Raw genomic sequence first — 25,528 nt, forward strand, 5'->3', positions numbered from 1 at the left:
CAATTCTTAAACAGACACTACCCAGATATAGTACTCATACAGGAGAATGATTTGAAGGGTAATCACTACCAGGCCCTAAACAGACTAGGGTATATGCTGACAGCATGCTCAGGTTTTACATCCAATTCCAGAGGAATAGGAATTATGGTTAAAACATCACTCCCACACGTCCCACACTCCACTAGGCACAATCCCCGCGGGAGGTATGTGGTTCAATCCAGGAGATGGCAGGGATGTGCCCTAAATATCTACTCAGTCTATATACCACCAAACATGCATGCACAAACACTACCTGTTCTTAGTGACATACTGGCATACTAGCGATGGGGGACTGGAACGCTGTAATGGACCCTCTGGCAGAGAGAGCAAGCCCAAGGACTGGCGAGGCGTGGCCTCCCCGATCTTTGGAGATTGGATAACCCCTTACACCGCCAGTATAAATTCCACTCAGCGGCCTACTCTATAGCCTCCGGATGTGACTACTTAATTACCCATCACACAACGGCCTTCAAGATTTACAGAGCTAGAGGGATATCGGACCAGTCACCCCTGACGGTGACATTCTGGGTGGTGCTCCCTAAGTCAGAGGCAATGCCACACATAGACCCTTGGTACTTTAAAGATAAAGATAGGATGTCACAACCTAGGAAAGCGGTGGGGCACTATTTTCAATAAAACGCAGGAACAGTCCAGTTCCCTAGTATACTGTGGGAGAAATTTAAAACAGTACTTTGAGGCCAGGCAATCTCAGGCATTGGAGACAGCGGCCCGAAATTAGCCAAACGCACAGTGGTTTCATGAGCTCCGGCTTAAGCAGAGTGAGTTTTTGTCACTTACAGAAGATATAGGCAGAAAAAAAACCACTCTGTACACAAAGGCGACTCCATGAGGTCGGGAATAAAACAGGCAGACTACTGGAGTGGCTGGAGAAACGCGATCAGGGGGAGGCGGGATGTTACGAATTTGGCACACCACAGGAGCTTACTGCAAATCAGTAGACAAAGTGGCAGAGATCTTTGCAACCTATTATGAGACTCTCTATACAACTACTGCTAGGGTAACGTTGGGCGAGTGCAATGAGTTCCTCAGGAACTTTCAAGTCCAAACCCTATCTGACACTGACAAAGACACACTCAAGGGCACTCTTGCTGAAGTCGAAATTATAGAAGCCCTGCGGTCCCTACAGGTGGGTAAGGCATCGGGCCCTAGCGGCCTAAACGTTGAACTCTAAGGGGATAGCGTTTGAGGTGTCTGCATACCTATTGCCCATGTATCATGACACCTTACAGGTGGGCGAGCTCCCTATGGTCCAGAGATTGCGATGATCGCGGTTATCCCAAAGAAAAATACCCCTCTATGGAGTGCTCCTCCTATCGCCCCATTTTGCTCCTGAACATGGAGGCCAAGGTGCTGGCAAAGGCATTGGTATTAAGAGTACGTAAAGTGATCACCACAGTGATACACCTATCAGTCAGGGTTTATGCCTCACAGAGGGACACGCCTGAATTTACATAGGCTATACTGGGTACTACACTTAACATGGACAACTGAACATGAACCTGCCATAGTTCTGCCATTAGATGCGCAAATAGCTTTTAACAGCATTAAGTTGGAGTTTCTGTTCGCCACTCTGAGACTTTTTGGTTTTGGCCCTAAGTTCTGTGCTTGAGCCCGCCTTCTATATATGAATGCATTGTCAAGGGTTAAGATGAACGGAGTACTTACCAGGCAATTTGGTCTGTGCAAAGATACCCGACAGGGATGCCCACTGTTCTCTATGATATTCGCTCTAGCCTTAGAACCCTTGGGGGTTGGGTGCAAGCGGACCCCCTTCTTTGGGGTATAGATGGAGGTTATGACCTCGAAGAGTGGATCTCTTTACAGGCGGAAAATGTACTTCTGTACCTCAGTAAACCCACCCTATTTATTGACAGCGTTCTACAGGTTTTCTGCATTTTTGAAAACCACTCCAACTACCGTATAAATTGGGAGAAATCATGCCTGTTTCCGCTGACGGGGGTGCCTCAGTTGCCGACTTGCTATACAGTAGGAAGGCTTCACCTATTTGGGGATACATATCACTAGAGATGCACATGAATTCTTAAAACAGAATCTATACACAACCCTAGACAGGCTCCATCACAATGTAGGCCACTGGTGGAAGCTACCATTATCATTGATGCATTGATGGGTATAGCTGCCCTGTATAAAATGATGGCTCTACCTTGATTACTATATGCACTACAAAGTACACCGTTACCTATTCCTTGCACATTCTTCCAGAAACTGGACCAAGAGGTCCGATTACTGCTCTGGGACAGAGGACTGTCCAGGATTGCTCTGAATAAACTCCAGAGAGGAGCGTATGAAGGGGGACTGGCAATCCCCGACGTTCTTAAATACTATTAGGCCTCCCAGCTGGTGGTAATTAATGATTGGGTATGTGCAGACCGACAATAACTAGAAGTTTGGGTGAACAGGGAGGCAATGGGAACTAAAGGCTAACTTCCCATCTTATTCCAAAACAAACCACAAACAGTCTTGTTGGTCCATACTCAAACGGTTGTCGATATATGGCAGGCAGCCACTCGTTTTTTGGGATGGACGGGTAAACTGACAGAACAGACCCCGCTCTGGGACAGCGACCTTTTGTCTGAGGTAAGGGGATTAAACGGACTCTCAAGGTGGGACCTTATAGGTATAGAAAAGCTGGGGGTTATCTGGAAAGGGGAGGGACCCCAGACTTTCAAGGAATTACAAGCAGAATTCCAGCTCACAGTCTTGGAACACTTTCACTCCCGGCAGGTAACACATGCCCTTAGAGTACATCTCTCACGGGGTTCACATATAGAAGACCCAACACCCCTAGAGGATAGACTCTTGCTAGACTCTATGAGGGAAAAAGTCACCTCACTTACATATTTAAAAAAGCATGAATAATGCTCTGGAGGTTTTGGGACCACTCAGGGCTAAGTGGGTGGCAGACATGGGACAAATCGGAGGACGAGGAATGGGAAGAGGCACTACAAAGCCCCAGAGAAATAGTGATTTGAGTGGAGTTCAGGCTGATTCAATTTCATATCCAGCACCGGGCATACTATGCCTCAACCCTGCTTCACAGGATAGGTACGTCCTCAACTGGGGCCTCCCTACGAGGTTGTGGACAAGAGGGCACATTTCTGCATATAATGTGGTCTTGTCCATGGATCCAACCGTACTGGACGGGAGTCACAGGACTGATGATAAGGGTGACAACGTTACCGATCACATTGGATGCCAAGTGGCTACTAATTAACGTGAAGGGCAAACGGATGTGGGCCAATAACAGAGCAATGTGGCTAGCAACTGGGGCCATACTAGCTAAGAGGAATATCGCTAGGATGTTGTGGGGGGGATGGGTGCAGCTTAATGGGGGGATTTGAGGGGGCCCGCCTACAGTTCAAGAGTGACAGACAGATATGGACTGGTGCCAAAGCGCAAAAAAAGTGATATATAAAGGCGGAGGATGTCTGAAAAAATCAGAGAAGATCTGGGGACAGTGGGAATCTCACCAAATGTCTGAAACGATACACAATGAGCTATAACCAACTAGCCAATGAAGGTTGTATAATATTGCATAGGGAAAATGTTCAACACTGTGGGCCTCATTACGAGTTTGGCAGTCTCAGGACCACCATGTTGGCGGTGGTAGTCGTACCGCCAACAGGCTGGCGGAGAAGACCGCCAAATTATGACCGTGGCGGTATTCCCAACAGAATACAGCCAAAGCATGACCGGCACCGCCTCTGCGGTCAGACCGCAACAGATGACGGAAGGCACCTGCAGTCCGGCGGACGCCCTGTTACCGCCAGACAGATTACGAGGCAGCACACCGCCAGGGTTTCTGCCGTGGTCGCACCAACACAAAAACCCAGGCACAAACTAATTGCATAAAAGGAGACATTCACCTTCAGGAAGCTATACTCGTCTAGAGCCGCCATGGAATCAGAACTACACTTCATCCCGCTTCACCTGCTCGCACAAAGACAACAGAATCTTCGCCGACTATGACAACAACAACCATAAGTACACACACTTACCTGTAACTGTTGTGTATTGTCAATGTATGTACAAGCACACAATATACCATCGGGAAGGGGGTGCGAGGGCGACAACCACACAATACTACACACTGACACGCACACTCATATACAGCTACACACACACATGCCAGGACATGCACAGTGCACACATTACAGCCAACACACACACACATCAAAAACACACACTCACGCAAGGAAACCCCACACAGGCCCAGTTACACACAATAACACAAAACACCACAACGTGTTACAACAACACTACAACCATACCATCATCAGTATGTTGGTAAGAACTCAATATAAACACTATCCAGGGACATATCACACATACAACACAAACTACAACCAACAGGAAATGAACACACACAACCACACAACCATACAACTTACCAATCGACATACACATCACCCACAGCACATCATATCTCTCATACAATGCATTAAACATGCACACTGTCAAAACACACCAAGCCACACAACACACTACACAACACACCAACACACACATGCCAACACAAACACTACTCGATAGCATGACAAAACAAAATGTTTCGAACAGACACATGCCCATCACACAACACACACTATCACTGTGGGTCAAAATCACAGCACACTACCTCACATACTGCCCAAACTATACAGGTAGCACAAACACCACACACACACATACATACACACAAAAATACGGACACACAACCAATGTCAGCCAGGAACAACACCATACTAGGAAAAGAAATGCATGACAGAGATGTAATCATTAAACCAACAACAGGCTGGTTTAAATCATTATTAGAATTCAGAATTTTGAAAAACAAAGGCCATAGGGCAGGCCTTAGACAACAGTCTGAATGCACACAGTGCACATATGTGTGCCCGAACTTGACTCTTGACTGCCATGTAAACTCCACAAGTAGGCGCATCAAGGGGGCAGGTAGGCACCTCAGGGATTATCGGGGGTTGGCGGAGGAAGAGGTTTGGGCTTAGGTTTGGGAGGGGGCCTTTGGGATGTGGCTGGGGGTGGGTAGGTTTAGGGGAGGGTTGGCTTTTTTGGGGAGGGGTAGACTTCTTGACAAGGGGAGGGTCATGGGTACTTGCAGGGGGCAGGGAAGGCCTTGGAGGTGGAAGAGTCGGACTTGGTGAGGGAAGCAAAATGTTTAGGGGTCTCACAGAGGGGAGAGAAGTAGGGAAAAGGGCAAACTCGGAAAGGAAGGCTTTTTTGACACACAGGGATAGTCATAGCAAAAGGGTTTAGGTGTGGAGGGAGAGGGAGTGGTTGTAAGAGGTGATGGTGTGGATGTCATGGATGCAAGGTATGCTTGTGGGTGCTGTGTGTCCTTTGGGTGGGTGAGTGAGGGCATTTCTGTGTCTTGGGATGAGGGGGTGGAGGTGCTGGGGGATGCTGTGGTGGGTGGCTGACTATCTGTTGGTGTGGTGACTGCAGGTACGGTGAAGGTACAAACTCCAAACAAAGCTGCAAAGAATCCAGAACACGTCCGCCCACCTCATTCTAGACGTCCCACGCTGCAACCACATCTCACCCCACCTCAGAGACCTACACTGGCTACCAGTATCAAAGAGGATCACCTTCAAAATCCTCATCCACGCACACAAAGCCCTCCACAACACAGGTCCCGCCTACCTCAACGACAGACTCACCTTTCACACCCCCACCCGCAACCTGCGCTCCGCCAACCTCGCCCTCGCCTACGTCCCCCGCATCCGTCGCACCACCGCTGGAGGAAGATCCTTCTCTCACCTAGCCGCCAAGACCTGGAACTCCCTACCGCTCCACCTCCGCCTGACCCAAGACCTCCTATCATTCAGGAACGCCTCAAGACTTGGCTTTTCAACCAGTAGCTCTCCCCCCTAGTGCCTTGAGACCCTAACAGGTGAGTAGTGTGCTCTATAAATCCTTGATTGATTGATTGATTGATGTGCTGCATGCAGGAGTGTCAATGGTTGTGGTGTCTGCGGGTGTAGTGATGGGTGGATGTCTGCGGGTCTGCTGTGGTGCTGTCTCTTGGTAGGATATGTGTAGTGGCTGGATCGGTGAATGTTGGTGTGGTGTCTGCAGGTGTGTCAGGTGTGCTCTGTTTGATGCTGGGGTGGTGGGGTTGTCATGGCAGGTTGTGACTGTTGGTGTGTACATCTGAATGCTGCTTGTGTGCATGCCGGTAGTGTCTCTTGTGGTGCTTATGTCTGTCTGAGCTACCCTTGGATGTTGAGATGGATGCATGCCCGTCTGCGTGCTTTGGCTGGGTCTGGGAAGAGGTATTTGGGATTGGGAAGAGAAAGGTGGAGGGGGATGGCAGACAAAGGGTGACTGGCTGACTTCAGTGTGGAAGCCAAAGCCTGAATAGATCTCTGTAGGCCAGCCAGTGCACCGTGAATGCCCTCCATTACTCTGTTGGATTTGAGTTGCCAGTCCGTGGATGGCATTAACAATGGTCAAATGACATGCAGAGATGGACCTCAGGAGGTCAATAGTCTCCTCACTGAGGGCAGCAGGGCTAACAGGGGCTGGAGCAGAGGTGCCTACAGCAAAGGAGACGCCCACCGTCTTGGGTGAGCGGGCACGGCCAACTGGATGGGGAGCTACAGGGAGGATGGTGGTAGAAAGGGGAGTGGGAGACAGAGATGGTGCTGGGGTGGTCCCAGATTGGTCCGCCACCACCAGGAAGTGTCCACTGGGGGAGGATTCCGATGGTGATGAACTGGATCCTGTCTCCCCGTGGCACTCCCCTCGCCATCCGGGACACCGGGTCCCTTAGTGTCGATGGTATCATGAATTGAGGTCCCCTGGCCAGCAGCTTCCCCACTCAGGTGTGCCCAGTCTCCTTCGCCTGCTGATGCTGGAAAATCGAAAGAGAGGTGGGGTCATACTGTTCTTTTCAAAGACTAACATCACACTGTACGCATCAATCACATTACAACCACTTGTACCACACCCCCAGGTAGAACCAGGTTAGTGCCAACATCATGTCACAACCAGATACCACCTATGCCCCTACATTACAACAACAGCTCAGCCACCTATTGCACACCTATTAAACCATTATATCAGTAGAGCAATCACAATGACCAATCCATGACAACCTGACTAGCCAACATGAATCTAAGTCCCTATCCACAGCAACATAGTCAACCAACAGCCAAACAATGAAAAATAGTGGTAACATTAATTTCAACATATCACATACACAAAATCCACACATACCTACATTTTTAGATGATGTCATATACCAGGAAAGGAGCCACATCGTGTGCCAAACACAAGACAGCATGTTGCATAAAAGCCAAAACCATTTCATGTCACAGAGTCCACAACCTTCACAACTGATATTTGCAAACATGCAACAACTATACCTGCCTCTTCAATATTTGGAGCATGATAGAGTCTAAAAACATGTCAGCAACAAATGTCTCAATAGTCATGTAGGAAAGGATGAGACATACTTTGTGGAGCTACTCATCTAAGTCATTCGCCACATGTAAACAAAGTCATGTACACTTATAGGGGCAAACTTAGCCCACAGGATGTACCCACAGACAAGCCCAGGTACCATACCAACACCTTAAATTCAATGTACACCTGTTGTGTGCATGAAGGCTACATACAGTTTGACTAATCATGATGAGTGCCAACATGAATAGCTCATTACTCAAGTGCCAACATCACTATCCACACTTCGGACATGAGCAATCTTACATCTGAATATGAACATTACAGTGCCACAACACACTCCTGAGCTTAACATGATAGAGACATACAACTTGAGGTAAGCCAGATGACTGACTACACACACCATTCCAACAACATGTGAAGGTGAAATACCACACCTGCAACACAATTCAGTCAGTACAAACTATAGGATTCCATACCAAAAGCCTACACAACATATCCACAAAAGCAAAATTGAGTATGTAGAAGTGGCATCACAATGTTGATATATGCCTGAACCTTACAATGTACACATGATGTTGGCAAAAACCAGTTTAGATTGTACCAATTACCAAGATGTTGTGGCCTATTAAGCATACCCACAACACATTGAAATAGGAAATTGTTGTGTAGCCACTTACCATCCGAAGAATATGTACATGGTACTATTATTCAAAGCTCTCATATCAACGATATGGGTTAGATTAGGAGTCTAGTTATACCACCATGGTTTAGTACATGCAGGATGTCCATTCTGAGGAAACATCACACGTGCCAATGTTCAGCTGACACTTACCAATGTGGACACCTCCTAACAGATCAGAGTAAGAGCAGTATGTGTGGCATGTGAAATGTCAAATTGAGATCACAGCCTCACAATAGGTTGACACTCAATGGAAACCTCACGAATAGTTGGCATGTACTCAACTTGTCAGACTCAATGTTGCACACAGCGATGGATCAAGGGACATTTGAATGGTCAGAGGGCAAAGACCAGGACAACTTACCACCAGGATATTGGGAGTATGGATCTGTAGGTGGAAAGGAACAACCAGAAGGGTACTAAGAGCAGTTCAGTGGTACACATATGACACAGTCACATATGCATCATCATATGCTACTGTACAGAAGGGAAGACATAGGTGAGTAATATGTCTCTAAATACAATACAATGTGCACACTTATGTATCAATGGTGAGGACTTTACATGTTAGGTTTTCCTAGGAGACATTTTACCTTTTGCACTTACCACACTGTCACATGTTAGAGTCTTTCACATAATACACTGACCTTGCAGAGGAATGTAAACAAGTTTAGTCAGTACTCAACCCAAGTGACTGCTGTGCTGCCCTCAAACGCCCATCCAACTCAGGGTAGGCCACCATCAATATGCTGGCCATTAGGGGGTCAAGGTCCAACGGGCACCTCTTCGTCCTTGGGAGGACATCGCCAGCTGGGACTCAGCGGTCTTACAGGCCCAGCGTCTCAGGTCCTCCCACCGGTCCGACGGGCACCCCTTCATCCTGGGGAGGACATCACCAGCTGGGACTCAGTGATCTTACGGGCCCATCATCTCAGGTTCTCCCACCGCTTTCGACAGTGGGAGCTCTGCCAGCTGTGGACCTCCAGGGTCTGCTGTGGGTCTGCACTTTCTTGTCCAATGGGTGTTGACCTACAAGGATGACACAGACAAGAGGAGAAAGTCATGTGCACAGGCACCGTCCCAAAACAAGTATGGTGAACAATCAAGTTAGTGCAAGTAGCCAAACATACCTTTCCTCACACCTCAAACTCTTTTGCAAGTCACCCTCTGCAGTCAGGCCATGTGTACAGTAGAGTCAGGCATCCAACATGCATACCACGCACCACGTTTTGGCTAGAAACATAGGACCAGACTACAAGTATGTCCTTAAAATGGTACATGTCTACAACTATTTGTCACACCAACATTGATATAAATGGTGTAATGTACATATGTGGATTAGGGTACACATATCACACACACTACCTCCTACGTAGCAGGGGTACCAGTCTTTCTATGCACATGTGCACATAACCATCTACCCACACATAATAGCCCAATCCTTCATTCATGCACATTTCATCTACCTTATCATACACTGTACCTTTCACCGAATGGTACTGGAGTGGACTCACCTGCTCATCTGGTGCACCATATAGCTGTCCATACAGGAGATGTCCTCAACATGCTTGTCCAGCTCTTCCGGAGAGAAGGCAGGGGCCCTAACACCTGCAGAACATGGCATGATTGCTCCCAGAGGCAGTACACAGCAGCTCAGGTCATGGAGGTCTTGCTGGCAGCAGTGTGGGGAGTCAAGTGAGGGATTGTGCAGAAGATGGCGGTCACGTGACAGTCACGTAAAGAACTGTCACCTCGGGTGGACGTCGCCACTGGCCCAAGTCAGCCAAAGGCAACAATGTGTTCCAATGGCAATGTCCACTGCGGTTGTAACTGCCTACTGTCATGACGACATCCACCGGCCGAGTCAGGTCGCTTCCATATGTCCAGCACAGTAGGTCATGCAGCTGCCATTTTAGGGCTCAAATATGTATAATTTAGTAATGGAAGTTGTGTCATTTACTGAAACCTCATATCCATGACAATGTGTGAAGTGCAGGCTTACTGTTTACAAGTATTAGTGTACATGTCATTACTAGAGGAAGTGAAATGAGGAATTTTTGGTTATGTACATGAAACAGTGTTGTCACCGTACTAATGACAATCTGAAGATGTTATAGGTGCAAAAAACATGTGTTACATGTCTACAGGGTTGATGTAACTTTCACTGTCAATGACATGTATCTTCATGTAGGGTACATGTGAGGGATTAAGGGATTTGAATCCAGCATACCTTCACATTTTGGCTCAATATGTGCTGAATACCACATATTCATGGGTTCATGCAACATGATTTAGATGTTTGTGTGAAGTTGTTGTGATTACACTTATGATGTATGGATTTAGTCATTCACATACATTCTGGTGTTGACCCACATAGTTACCCTGGCCCGAGGAGAGTAAGACAACCTCCAGTGTGCTGTTTGCTAGCAGACCTGCAGACCATGGAGGAGCGATTTGTAATACAAATATATTGCCTAGATAGGCATACAATTATGGATCTATGTCGACAGTTGGAGCCAGATCTGATGCTTGCCATTCGCAATCCAAATAGCATACCTCTCATTGTTCAAGTTACATCAGTGCTGCACTTCCTATCCACTGGGTCCTTTCAGAACACAAAGGCCCTAACTGCAGGGATGTCTAAGCCCATGTTCAATCTGGTTTTAAAGGCTGTACTGTCTGCATTGTTAAAACATCTGGACAGCTACATCAGATTTCCCCCAGCATGAGCATTTGGTCCATGTGAAGGCGGATTTCTACGCTTTGGAACACATTCCACATGCAGTTGGAGCCATACATGGCACCCATGTAACCCTGGTTCCCCCAAGTGCAAATGAACAGGTATATAGGAACAGGAAAATCTTCCATTTTATAAACGTCCAAGTGATCTGTTTGGCTGACCTCTACATTTCACAAGTTTGTGCAAGGTATCCAGGATCAGTACATGATTCCTTTATCATGTGGAACAGCAATATCCCATGGCTGATGACACGACCATACACAGAGAGGGCCTGGCTGGTTCGTAAGTCATGTATGCCATGTGAGTCTGTACCTTTTTTTCCTGCTACCATATATGGGGATGTCCAAGATTAAAGTTTTGTAGTGTCACTATACTTTACAGGGGACTCTGGCTACCCAAACCATCCTTGGTTATTGACACCAGTGAGGTACCCAATCACGCCTGGGGAAGTCTGCTCCAATGAGGCCAACGGATGGACAAGGCTTGTCTTGGAGCAGACTTCTGGGCTCCTGGAGGCAAGATTTAGCTGCATCGACAAACCTGGATGAGACCTCCTCTACTCACCCTAGAAGGTATGTCAAATAATTGTTGCCTGCTGCATGATCCACATCAACCATTACTTCAACTGACTCAAGGTATGCAATGTGATGTAACAATAGAGATTCCATGGGGTATTGTTGAGTTTATGCATGCCATGTAATGCTCTTTTTACCACCATTGTGTGGCCTTAAGTGACTCCAAAGCCCATGACTCATATATGCATGCTGAATGTTCCTTCGAGTTGTGTACAGAACTGTTATGTACATAGTCTATTGTTTAGAAAATTCATAATCAAAGTCACATTTGTAGTTATGAATAGACAATGTGATGTTTGCGTTCCATTCTGGCATATACCTTATCTTTGTCAATCACAGATTTTCAGATTGGCTGTTTAGCTCATCCTCACTTGGCGTTGTCGGACAGTGTCAGAGGCAGATGGGATTTGCAGACTGACATGAGCAGTGGACATGGATTAGACCAGGTACTGTTTTGCATGAAATTTGTGTTGTGTGACTTCTATGCCCAGACTGTCAAAACAGTGGTTTGGAAGTGTCCTTTTCAACCAAACAGACCTGTTTGGTATTGGAGGTCGCTCAAATGTTGGCATGTGTGTGTCCATTTGTGTCCAACACATTATAATGTGGTATCCAGCCACTACCATCATTATGGTTTGTATTGTATGTGACCTAAATAGTGCATAGCTGCAAGTGTGTTTCCTCATTGCAGACCAATGTGCATGTGTCTAAAGACTGACATGGGTGAATGGCAAGTCTACAGATACCTGACCATGGTAAGTGGAAGGTTCCAATGCTGGGGAGATTAGTACTGACCTCTGTCTGTTTCATGGGGTATGGTCATTTTGGTGGATAAGGTATGGGTATGTGATAAGGCTTTAGCTGATGATACACTGAACCAATCTGCCAGCCTCCTGGGATGGTGATAGATTGACATGTGCCTAACTTCTGTATTCTGTGAGTTGTTAATGAACGACACCTAGCTGAAAAGCTGATGTCCACAGCAGGACTTCACAATGTGCTGATTGCCATTCTAAAAATAAATATGTGGAGATGTACAATACAGGTGACTTGTGCCATATGCATGTTGCAATCCCAATGAAATATGTATCCTGGTTGTCCAGTACACGTGTGATGACCATAACAGATACAACATAGATATATGGTTCATACATCACACCTACACAGAATCTGTGATTAAGTGGTATTTAATGAATGAGTGAACAACATAATGAATTAACTGAAACAGAAATGAAATAAAGTTAACAGGGAAGGGACAGTCATGGTGGATGAAATCATCAGGGTAGCTGATACACCATATGGAAACACAAGTCCAGTGTCCTTGCACCATAGCAAAATGAAGTTAGGTATCAGAACAGTCAACAGGGTGTATCAGTCACACACAAGGGGATCCAATTAGGCGAGATTCACTTCCTGGCAGTGGGTTTAGTCTTGGCATCTGCTTCTTCTGGATGTCTGGGTGGACGTCTTCTGCTACAGAGGGTGGGGTGTCAGGGGCATTCCCTTCTCCTGGCAGGGCCTCAATTCCACTAGGAGCCAAATGTCGAGGGCCTGATGTCTCACGGCTAGAGGAAGAGGCCTGAGGTTGGGTGGCAAAGTTACTCAGGGTAGTGTTGATATCCCTCAGCACCCCAGCAATGGAAGCCAGGATGGCATTTTGGGCCTACCACTACTGCATGGCTTCCTGAAGGTTGTCCCTCTCCAGCTGTCTGATCTCCCGATCTCCCTATAATAGGCTTGCAAGTCTTGGGAGATGGTTTCCTGGTCAGTTGTGTCCTTTGGAGCCCCCGTACTCTGGCCCACACATCCCTCCCATGCACCCTAACCCCCACGTACCTGTGCCCATTCCCATTGGTGGCAGTACCATCATTGTGAGGGGTGACAAGAGGAGACTCAGGTACCGGTACTGGGGGGCACACAATGGGAGAGACTGTCATTGGGACGCAGGTTTAGGGGAGAACAGTTGCCTATGATGTAGTTGCTACAGGGCTGGGAGGAGTTGTTGTGGGCAGGGCGAGACTGACAGTTGTTGACTGACCAGGTATCCCTGATGGCACAGCTTCGTCCTCAGTGTCCAGACATCCAGGGCTGTTTTTCACACTAGGGCCTTCATCCGCAGGGGTAGTGTCTGTTTCTGGTTTCCTCTCCATGTTGGGAATTACAAGGCTACCTGTAGGAGAAGAACACACGGTTGGTGTAAGTGATACAACAAATGATGTATAAATTAGACATCTAGACATAGTATGTCAGATGCACACACTGCCTTTACATGATCCCCCAACATGACAATGACAGCTGCTATTTAATCTGGGTTCGCGCAATGTGGGACACAAAGATTTGCAACAGCATACCGCATTCTCCATGTTCTTAGGGTATGTTGGTGTTTAAATGGCTGCAAATACCTCATATATTGGTTGAGTGAAGGCATGACAATGTACATTTCTCTCCTAGTAAGGTGTATGGCATCATTGAGCCAACTACATGCTGAACAATGCACAATGGTATCAGAGCTGGCACAAACAATTGGTGTTACATTTTATCCTGGGCCTCTGTCTATGTGTACTGCAAGTGCGTCCAGTTTGCCATTTAGGTATACCGCCCCCCCAGGTGAGTATATAACATTGTTAGGGATGTTTTCTCTGAGTCCAGTTTGGTATGGGACACAGCAGTAGCTGTGATTTGCTTGTAATGGTACTTGTAGTGGGCCATTGCATGGCTGTCATTGTCATGAACTGTTGAATGGTGGACCATGCAGGTTGGTTTACTTTGATTGTTAGTTTCACTTGCAAGACATTTCAAATTTAGTGCATAGTTCTGGTTTTGTCAGTGTTGGAACAGTGCCTTCTGGGAGTTGTAGTGCTGTCAGTTCCTAGGACTTCCCACGCCCTTCCAAAACTCTGTGGCCCAAGGTGAATTTACTTGACGTGGCATGGCAGTGAGGGGCATTTGGAGATTTGGACAGGCGGAGTGTGTGGTTTGGTCATTGGGGTGGGGAAAGGTGATGAGTGAACATGCATGACAAACTGTTTGGTGATATGAATGTTGTTACTTACTTGACTCCACTCCCCCAAGAATTCCTGTCAAACCCCCAGGATGCAGGATGTCCAAGACCTTCTCCTCCTATGACGTGAACTGTGGGGGATAAAGGGGGCCTACCACCAGTCTTGAGAACCACCAGCTGGTTCCTGGATGACATGGAACGAACCTTCCCACTGAAGTCCTTCCACCTCTTCATGATGTCCTCCCTTATGCGTGGGTAACTGCCTACTGCATTCACCCTGTCGACTATCCTTTGCCACAACTCCATTTTCCTGGTTATTGATGTTTGCAAGGCCTGTGCTCTGAGTAAATATGGCTCTGCCCTGACAATTTAAAGTCCACCATGACCCTCAACTCATTATCGGTGAAACATGGATGTTTTTGTGCGGACATGGTAGTGGTGGTAAAGACGGTGAGGTAGTGAACAAAAGTATAATAAATGTTTGTGATGAGGGTAGGTGCTGTGATCTGAGTGGGTGACGGTTGTTGTGTATTGTGTGGTTTTGTAAACTGTGTGTTGTGTATGTTGTGCAAATGTGGGATGCGTGTTGAGTGTAATGTGTTCTATTGTTTGTTTAGCTAGTTCTTTTTTTGGCTACTCTCTGGCTGTGAATGGCGTTCTGGTTGCAAAAGATTGTGGGTTGTGTAAAGGTGTGTTTTATAGTGCAGTGTGTAGGTGTGTTGGGTGTGTGAATGTGTGGAGTATTCAAAGTATCGAAGTATCAAATGTGGTAGTGTTCTGACTGATGTGAGTTCAGACCGCAGTGGTTGGCACCACCAATGGTTTTCCACCATGGAAGAACCGCTCCCGTGATTTGTAGATTGTAATTAGATCAGTAGATTTTTGTCGGGCTGGCAGTGCTGGCGGTCTAACCACCTTCTTCTGTCTGCCAGTGTCTTGGCAGTTTTGGGAAATTGGCTGTTTTTTGGCGGTCTGAGCTGTGTATCTCTAACCGGTCTTTTGGCAGCTGTAACCACAGCGTGTTAATGTCAGACCGCCAGAGTCGTAATGACGCCCTGTATCTCTGATAATGAGAAGGGTGGCATAAGGACATTGCCTAAGATGATGGAATGACAATGAATATCGTGGGGAGTACAGTGTTACATATGTGAAATGTATGCTCTGCCCACAGAATGTAACTTTACTGTGTTTTGAGAAAAGTTGAATAGAAAAAATATATAAAAAAAATAATGATACATACCTTTATATTTTGGTGTACACATATATGTTATTGGTTTATTTAAGAAACATTTGATAGTAAAATCCATAATCACATTTGTAATATGTTTAATATTTGGATAACTTCTGTTGGGAATATATTTTTGACTTTTTTAAATTAATTTAAAAAATAAAATGTTTTGTTTAGAAATGAATGTTATATATTTTTTACTTTTTCTGATTGTTAACTTTTAACAGGTATTCTTCATTTTATGGCTTAAAGTTTATGAATGGTAGTAAATATTTTTAAAATATATTCATTATTAATAGTGATAAAAAATAATCTTTTACATATAAATGTTTAATTATGAATCTTTAGGTTTGTGGTTTGGGTTAGTGTGTTTAAGTAAGTTTTAGTTTATTTTGTAATTTAAGTGTGAGAATGGAGAACTGATTGTGTATATTAAATTACTAGTGCGTACCACCTTGCATAAAATATTTTAGATTGTAATGCAAATAGTAAATACCACTCCTTTTATGCTAAACACCTTACCCAAACTGGTTTAGATTGGAATGGGAATAGTAAATGTCACCTCTTTAGCGTCCAAAACCTTTCCCAAATTGGTATAGAGTGGAGTGGGAATAGTAAATGTCACTCCTTTAGTGCCCAACACCTTCCCCGAGATGGCTTACATTAGAGTGGGAAGAGTACATGCCACCTCATTAGTGTCCACACCTTCTCCAAATTAGTATAGATTGGAGTCGGAATAGTAAATGGCACCCCTTTAGCATCCAACACCTTCCCTAAATTGGTTTAGATTGGAGAGGGAATAGTAAATGTCACCCCTTTAAGTTCTAATACCGTCTCAAAATTGATTTACACTGGAGTGGGATTAGTAAATGTCACCCCTTCAGTGTCCAATACCTTCCCCAACTTGGTATTAATTGGAGTAGGAATAATAACAGTCGCTTTAGTGTTCAATCGTTTTTTAAAAATGGAAGAGTGTGATTATTTTATTTTATAACGTCAGTGTGAAATGCTTTGTTTAAAACGTATTTGTATGAAGTAGAATTAGTTTATTTAATTAGTATCGTTGGTGTTTAGAAATATAATAAAAAGTAGTTAGTTGTTATGTTTGTAATAAATCACATTAATTACATATTTCTATATGATAAAGACATGTAACGTTTCAAATTTTATTCATGATTTCAAAGTTTAATATACATGTTTTTATTTTAAAACATATATATATATATTTCTTTTTTTTAAAATAACTTTTATATTTGGATACATTTTTAACATAATTTGTGCATACTTTTTTCAGTATATATTAAATAACTATATATTTTATACTATTCTTTAATTTATTTTAATACATTTTACATTTCTAGATGTTTTACAGGTTTAATCATTTTAAAAAAAATTTAAAGCATTTATTGAACATTTATAATTTATTTTCCATTCATTTATATGGGGAGATAGTCTTTTTTCAGTTTCATTTAGTGGCCTTTTTTTACTGCTACCTTTTATTTTGGAGTCTATTTGTAATTGTAATAGTATTTATATAGCGCTTACTACCCCTGACAAGGCGTCAAGGTGCTTTTCGATGAGTAGCACGCTACTCCGGAACCCAAAAGGAATTAGTGGTGGATTAGTATAGGGAAAAATGAGTACAGTTTTAGTATTATTATGAGTTAAAGTGAGCCGCGGATATGTGAGTTTGTTAGTTGGATTGACTGGAGTGATCGAGGGAGGGAGGAGGGAAGAATCCAGAAGTGTTAATTGGGAGTTTATAGTAATAGGATTTAGGCTTGGGATGAGTAAAGGGGAGATGGAGGAGGGAAGAGCCTGTGGAAAGGGTTAGTGAGATCATAGTAGCAGGAGGAGTTCTGGATGAGTTAAAGGTGGGATAAATGAGGGAGAATTTAGTAGAGTTGTTTGGGAGATCATGGTAGTAAACTGAGGTTTGGGTGAGTTAGATGTGGAAGAGGAGGGAAGAGCTTAGGCAGGGTTATTTAGGTGATGAAAGTAGTAGAAAGATTTGGTATATAAAATGAGAGCAGGGATTCATAAGTATCTAATATAACAACTTATCTAGGAGCTATGCAATGACCTATAAACATGTTAAGCACAGAATAACATAGAATAATATACACATATATGGAAAATGTCACTTACCCAGTGTACATCTGTTCGTGGCATGTGGTGCTGCAGATTCACATGCCATGCACATCTCCTACGTCATCCAGTGTCGGTCCCGGAGTGCCACAAGCCATCCCTCCCCGAAGAAATCTCCCCAGAGCCACAGGACCGAGCGCACTTTTAGTTTATTTTCCGGGATCCAGGTCATGTTATGGTGCTGCTATTCATCAGAACAGGGAAGTCCATTTTAAAGGGGGTTTTGTGTGTTTTGAGGGTAGGAGGGTCGGGAGAGAGGTCTAGGCTTTGGTTATATTGTTGTCTGTGGGTTGTTTGCACATTTAGGTGTATTAATAGTAATGTTTTCCACTGGTGTTTAGTTTTGGGGTCTCGTACAGTGTTTCAGTAATGTATTGTTATGTTATATTGTGTTATATTACATATTTTATGATGAAGTGTTATATATATGTATTTTTGGAAATGTAATTTTTTGTGGGTAGGTTTTCTTGTTTACTTTACAGTTTCTTGTCTACAAACGTGTCCTATGGGCATTGACATTTACATTTTTTTTCCTTTAAAGGAAATTACTTTTGGTTTATAATAAACCAATATTTTCAACTTTAATTTCCTTTTTATTCAGGTGTCCAGGAGCTTTTTTTCTTTAAACATTTTTTCATGTTTTTATTGTTCCTAGATATATTGGATTTCTTCAAGAGATCTCTATTGGATTGGTTTATTTTCTGCTTTAAAAAAAAAAAAATGTTCCCTGTTTTTGGTGGCTTATTATTTTTGACTATGTGAATACAGAGGAGGATGTACAGCTAGAGAACAGTAAATCGTATTTATTTTATTTGTTTGCGTGGAAAATGTTATATTTTATTGTTTGGGGAAATATGATGTGATTGTTATTTGGGAATGTGTGGTTTATGTGTGGTATTTGCTTTACGCGAAGGATTGAGTTTGCTCTTTGACCTTTCTGGGTGGTGAGATTTAGATTGCTCATGTAGATACTTTTTATTTTTTATATCCGTCTTATTTAAGATTGGAGTTCTATTCAATGTTTAGACCAATTAAATAAATATTATGTTTATTATTAATATAACAAATGATTAGCCATGTTCGGTTAGATTTTGTTACAGATTTATTGTAGGTTGCTATTTATCTTATATTATGCTTCTGGCTATTATTTCTAAGTAATCAACTCCTTTGCTGTTTATGAAGACTTTAGGGGTCATTAGGAGTTTGGCGGACAGAAACATCCATCCTCCAAAATCTCTACGAAGAGACTGCCAGAGTGCTGGTGATCTCCCTACCAGCCCCATTACAACTTTCCTGCTAGGCTGACTAGCAGATACTCACCAGCACCCTTGAAATGCACACTGTCTGCACAGCAGTGTGCATTTCAAGGGTACTGAGCAGGAGAACCCCCTTGGCATGAGCAGTGCAGGGGCCCCTGTGACCCGCTGCACTTGTTCTCTGCCAGCCTTTTCACGGTGGTCAGACCACCATGAAAAGGCTGATGGAGAATAAGGTTGCAATCAGCATGGCAGTGCTGACTTCAGGACAAATGTGTCTGATTACAACCACAACCGCTGTAATCCCGTTGGGAACACTGTCCCTGGCAGAGAGGGTGGGCTTTTGGCGGTCCAATCGCTAAACTCCTAATTTGTCGGTTGGACCATCAAATCCGTAGCGGTCCGGACCGCCACTGTGTGTCTGGTGGTCTAGTGACCGCCAGACTCGTAATTAGGCCCTTTGACTCTACATTGTAGCATGATGTACATTCTTTTGGTTTGTTTGCTAAGTTTAGGTGCAATCTGAGTAATAGATTACCCCATTCATACTTTGAAGCTGGCAGCTTTATTCTTTTTGTAATAGTTCTATAAATGTATACAATGTAGGCTGGGTTCTGCCTAGTGTGGATTGGAAAGCATTGTGCCATCCTTACACTGTGTCATTTTTTTGGCTTCCTTTGCCAAAGAGCTGTCAGACATTCAAATCTGTTATGGTGTCTGTGTCCAGAGCAATGCAGTCTGCAACCCAATTCTCTTTGAAATAATCCATAAGGGGACTTAGGGCCTAATTATGAGTCTGGCAGTCCGTAGACTGCCAGACTCAAGGTGGCAGTCCGGACCGCCGCGGCTTTGACGGCCCAACCATCAAATTAAGAGTTTGGAGGTCGGACCGCCAAAAGACCACCGTCTCCGCCAGGATCAGTGATCCCAACGGGATAACGATGGTCGTGGTTGTAATAAGCTACTGCGACGCTGAAGTCAGGGATACCGTGCTGATTATAAGTGTGTTCTCCACTAGCCTTTTCATGGCGGTCTGACCGGGTTCCATGATCCAGCTCTGCACTCACAAGGCTTCTTCTTTGTTACACCGGACATTGGGGAGATGTGGGGCCATTGTGGACAGAGAGTAAGCATGAGGAGTGGGGCCCCTTCCCAATGGGGGTAATTAAACAATGATGGGCTGACCCGCAAGCTTGGGCCTACCCTGGGGGGAATTCCAAGCAAGTATGGCAGAGTACTATGAGCCTGTTTATCTCATTTATGTTTTAAAAAGTGCACATCTTTAAAAATGCCTAACGCTGATTCAGATGGGACAGTTTCCATCCTCCTAGGATCATTTTGCTCCTGGTAACCAGGCCTAGAAACCAGGAGCATTTCCAACAAGCCTCTTGGCCTATAAAGGGGTGCATCCTACTGTATTATGCCTATTTATATTATAAGGTCTACCCCAGGTCAGCAACAATCCCTGTCGAATACCTTCTGTGTCAGGATACCTGTGCTCAATTACTGGGTTGTGCACAAACTGAAGTCTCCCATGTGAACCCTGAACATGTGTTCCCATGTTCACATGCAACCACCTCAGTGCACTGACCCTAGCTTTTCTCAGCAACCTTATCTTAAAAGGAAGACACAAGTGGTAGGCAAGCTCAGTCCAACTGCTGTGAATTTACTATGAGTGGGACACAGATAGTGGGACTCACCCACAGTAAAGGTCCAAAAACTGAGCAGTATTTGTAAAAAAAAAAACACTGGTGGATTAAACAGGCAGACAAAATGTGCTACAGTGCACATTATCTGCTGTAGGAGAAAGCTATGCTATAAAGCAACAACCCTTTCTTTTTGTGTTTTTGTGAAAATGCCCAAAATTCAAGTGTCTTACTCCCACTGATATTAAACAAGGTATTTGACGCTTGGGAAACACATTACTTCACCAGTGTCCTGACATTTAAACACTTTACATGTACCTGCGGTAAACGATCTAGCACCTGAGCACTACAGCAAAACAAATGTTGATCGGAGTTCCACAGAGTTCCACATTATGTTTATTCCAAAGTTTACTGCTGTCAGGTGAATGTGATTTGTCTTTTTAAGAATTTAATTTTGCAGGGCATTCATCAGAAGAAAAATAAACTGTAAATTGCCACCCATGCCAGTACAATTAGGATACATTTGGACCATGTGCTTCATACTGTACAGTTCTCAATAAATAGCATGAGAAATAGCTTGATAAAACAGAATTGCATTTAACGGAGCCCCTAGACTCCCTCCTTGATAGAAAAAAAAGATGTTCATGTTCCCCCACCAATTCATATAAAGTGCATTTTCACAGGTCAGTGCTTTACAAACACAAAATCATTTATAAGATACATCACCATGGGTCATGACTAAGGCCCTCACTATGTCATTCTGCCATCAGGCCACACGAGCAGCCTGAACCCCACTGGCCCTAATTTGAGTACCCTGCTGGGCCGGCAGGCGGAAACAAGGTCTCTACATTGCAGCCGGCTCCTAATGGAGCCGGCAGCAATATGGCGGTGCAGCGGGTGTAGCAGCACCGGTCGTGCATTCCACTGTCCGTAATTCGGACACGACCATGGCGGTCCGACCGCCACCGTGTCCCCTATGACCTCTCCTAAATCTCCGGCCATGCTATTAACTCCATACTACAAGGTCCAATCCCCAGTTCTAAATCTGTGCTCTAACAACTCTGCTAATGGTGGCCATATCCGGGTTGCTCATGTCCTTGCTCTCCTACCATTTAAATTATATAGGGCTTTTCCAAAGTCTATGTATTAAGGAGTCAGGAGAGCAACTGTTGACCTGCTAGGGGGCCAGGGCTCGGCCAAGCTGCTGCTACAATGAAACGAGCTACTGCTAAAACTATGAAGTAGAGCCTTACCTTATTCCTTTGTAACTTCAGTCAAATCCAAATATTACAGTGGTCGCCTCCACCTTCTTATCTAATGCCTCTTCCAGAAAGGCCCTAATTCCTTCTATTAATGACTGTAATCTTGAACAGGAGCAGAACATATGTACCATATTGGCTGGCCTCTCCTCACAATACTGCCACTTATCATCTGATCTCCTATTCCAGGTAAACACCTTGGCCAGGGTATAATACAGGTTAAACACCGTCATATAGTGCTGACTCTTCAGACCTGCTGTCAACAACACATCTGAGCTCAGCTCCAGCAACCTCTGTAAATCAATTTCCGTAACCCCCAATCTACTGTCCTATCTTTCTGTTTGACTAAGCAAATCGTCTGGTGCGGTGTCTATCAGGGCATATATATATATATATATATATATATATATATATATATATATCAGCTACCTTAGTGCCCGTTAAAAAATTAAAGCAACTACATTTTGGCCACAGAGAATTGCTCCTTGCACAGCTTTGATATAAAATCCCTGCAAATATTTGAAAAAAAAATGTTGCTGAGGCAGTTCGAATTTCTACTGCAGGTCAGCAACTGAATAAAGTTGATTGTGGTTACAAAGGTTTCCCATCTTGAAAACCCCTGCCTGCTCCCAAGCCCTACATATTGCACCCTGTAATATAGTTTGGAAAATAGATGATCTCCATAATGGAGTACATCTGTTATACTTGGTAAACCTGATTTTACCTAAGTGACTCCCAAATTTTAAAGGCCACGCTAACAGTTTTGAATCTGACTTTCTTAGAATAGGTGCACTTGATATATCCTGGCAAAGTATCCTTTGGCCTCTTCCACAAGAGTCAATTCATATATTGAAGGTACTGCCGACCGGCTACAGCGGCTTCCCTTTCTCTGTGATAAGAATCCCATACACTGAAGAAGATATGCCTATTAGTGGTACCTAACGTTAGGTACTGCCCAGCCACCCCTTTATTTGGGGAGCGCCAGATATCATAGAGCTTGACGCACTCTTTTATGCCACCAGATAAAGTTAAAACGATAGGCTTGATTCTTTTCAACCAGTATGGTTCTACCTCAAGTGGTATTGCCCTGAATAAATACAGAATTTTGGGGAGTATGCTCACTTTTACTATGTTATACCTATCAGCTAATGTTACTTGCAGATTATTTGTTCTTCTTAAGTCTTGCCTGACTTTCATCACAAGTGGTGAAGTTTATACCTATGATTTTGTCCACTACAGCAGTGACCCGGACCCCTAAATATGTTCCACTTTCTACTCGCCTGCCATCACAAAATCTGAAGTCATTGGTGCATACTATCTGGGTTTTCCCCTTATTTAGAAGATACCCAGAAAGTCCCAAACCGCTATATCTGCGGCATATGCCAAAATGTTAGTATCCATTCCCCTTATGCCCATTAATAAAAGGATCAATATAAAATGCAAATAGAAGTGGTGAAAAAGGGCATCCCTGTCTAACCACTCTCCTTATTTCAATTTTTTTCAACTTTTTCCCCATTATTTGAAGCCTAGCCGTTGGGGTGTGGTATAAAGCTTTTATAACTCTTATATATAAAGCTAATACAAAACCCTTTACATCTAAGTACCTCCCTACGATATTCCCACAAGACTATCTAAAGGCTTCTCTACAACGAGCAGGATCATGGCTAGTGACTCCCTAAGAGATTCTGCCACATCAAACAGGGTAATAGCTCACCTTTTATTACCTGTTGTTCCCCGTCCAGGTAGAAACCTGTGCGGCCAGGGGGAGACCAACTTAGCCATGTGATTATGCAAACATATCACCAAAACCTTTGAATAGGGTTTAGCATTGTTGTTAATTAGAGAAATTTGTCTGTACGGCCCAGGATTTGTAAAGGGCTCTCCCTTCTTTAAAAAAAAAAAAGGGACACAATATTAGTGTCCCCTCCCCACCATGAAGCTGGGGCTACCCCCACTCCACTCTGCAGCCAAGAAGATATCTGCCATATCTTTGGCTAGCTTATCTTCACTTCATCCGGAAAGGCTTCCAGCCGATCTAACTGGGGAATTGTATATTCTTAATAGAGTTCTTTATAGCACCTCTTCAAAATTCTAATGATAGTCTCAGGTGCACCAGCTAGACCCCCTCTCCCTGTCTAGTACAGACTGTATACACCTGTTCGATTCCTTTTGTCGGGTGCAAAAGGCCAATCACCTACCAACGCTCTCCCCACACTCATAGCTTTCAGCCCTATAAGTCTGGTATTTTTCTGCGAGTGAGCTGTTGATATAACTATTGACCATAGCTTTAGCCACAATTATTTTTTTGCAACAGCTCATGGTCATTCCGCTTCTCCATAATCAGCCTCATATGTTGTGTTTCGAGTTTGAAAGCTTGACCTAGAGACCTCTAATCTTATTAGACTGTTTTCTCTGATAATATAAACCAAAGCTGGTGGTCTCAGCTCTAATTCCAGATTCCAAAGAGTCCCAGATAATGTCCTCAGACTCATTGTTTCTATTGACTGGCATGTACTCAGCGAGCCATTTTCTCATGTGCTCGATATAGCTGATGCTGACGAGTAATACCTGTCGAATGTCCAGCACTGTGATGTCCTAGGAAATTTTGCATTCCAAATTACTGAGATACCGAATTTAAGGATGCAGAATTACCTACCAGTTTCAAGCGGGATCCTGAAAAATGATGGAATTACCACAAGAATCAGAATTACCATGACCATTCCATAGTAATTCATAATTTCTATCCAGTTTCCGATCCGAAGATTTCAAAAGAATATTCAGCTGATGAAATCTTCAGGGTGCAACAGGAGTGTGGTATTACCCCAAGCTTTACAATCCAAGGTTGGAAACAATTGCCCATTCCTCCACACTTGGAATAGAACTGTTCCTGTTCAAATTAAGATTGTTATTTATGCGAGCTGCAGCCATTACAGGTATGTTCTGCTCTCTATTTGCTGATTGCATCCAAAGGGACGCCCAGTGGCTTATTCGAAGAATAATGAAAACACAAGGAGACGGATGCAGCTGTGGCATGTCTTGTGGCAATTTGTACATTTCTCCTAAAGTACTGGTTAAGTGTTTAACAAAGCAACGCAGAAGCCTTAGACTCTGTAAACTCGCTTTTTTCCTCAAGGGGTTGGGGAAAAAACTTGAACTGGAGGGAAAAAACTGTTAAACTTTCCTCCTCAAAATGTATGAAAAAGACCTAGTTAGCAGCAATGTTTAGCAGCTGTATACATTTAGTTAATTCAAATTAAAACAGGCACTTACTTGATACTGCTGCCATATTTGATTTTAAACTTATAAACACTTGTTCCAGCGTGAAGGAATCGTGTTTCAGGAAGTGGATACGTGAACGGTTTCAATGGCATTTCTCTGAAGAAGAAGAAACCATTAAAATACAAACAGTAACAATATAAATATGAGAAAAAACTAAACTATTCACAGGCGTTTGATGGATGCAAATAACACACCAAATGATGCAAAGCAAAGTAAACATCTATTGTAA

General features: G+C 43.9%; 1 protein-coding gene across 1 annotated transcript in view; it reads right to left on the reverse strand.

Moving 5' to 3' along the window:
- The window catches only part of MAJIN (membrane anchored junction protein), a 378,916-nt gene that overhangs the window by 339,179 nt on the left and 14,209 nt on the right, over positions 1 to 25,528 (reverse strand). The window contains exon 2 of the mRNA XM_069207529.1: positions 25,291 to 25,395. Coding sequence (XP_069063630.1) covers positions 25,291 to 25,391 — 101 coding nt within the window. The 5' untranslated portion in view covers positions 25,392 to 25,395. The remainder of the gene's footprint in view (positions 1 to 25,290; positions 25,396 to 25,528) is intronic.

Source organism: Pleurodeles waltl, chromosome 9 (genome assembly GCF_031143425.1).
Source record: "Pleurodeles waltl isolate 20211129_DDA chromosome 9, aPleWal1.hap1.20221129, whole genome shotgun sequence".
Taxonomy (NCBI): domain Eukaryota; kingdom Metazoa; phylum Chordata; class Amphibia; order Caudata; family Salamandridae; genus Pleurodeles; species Pleurodeles waltl.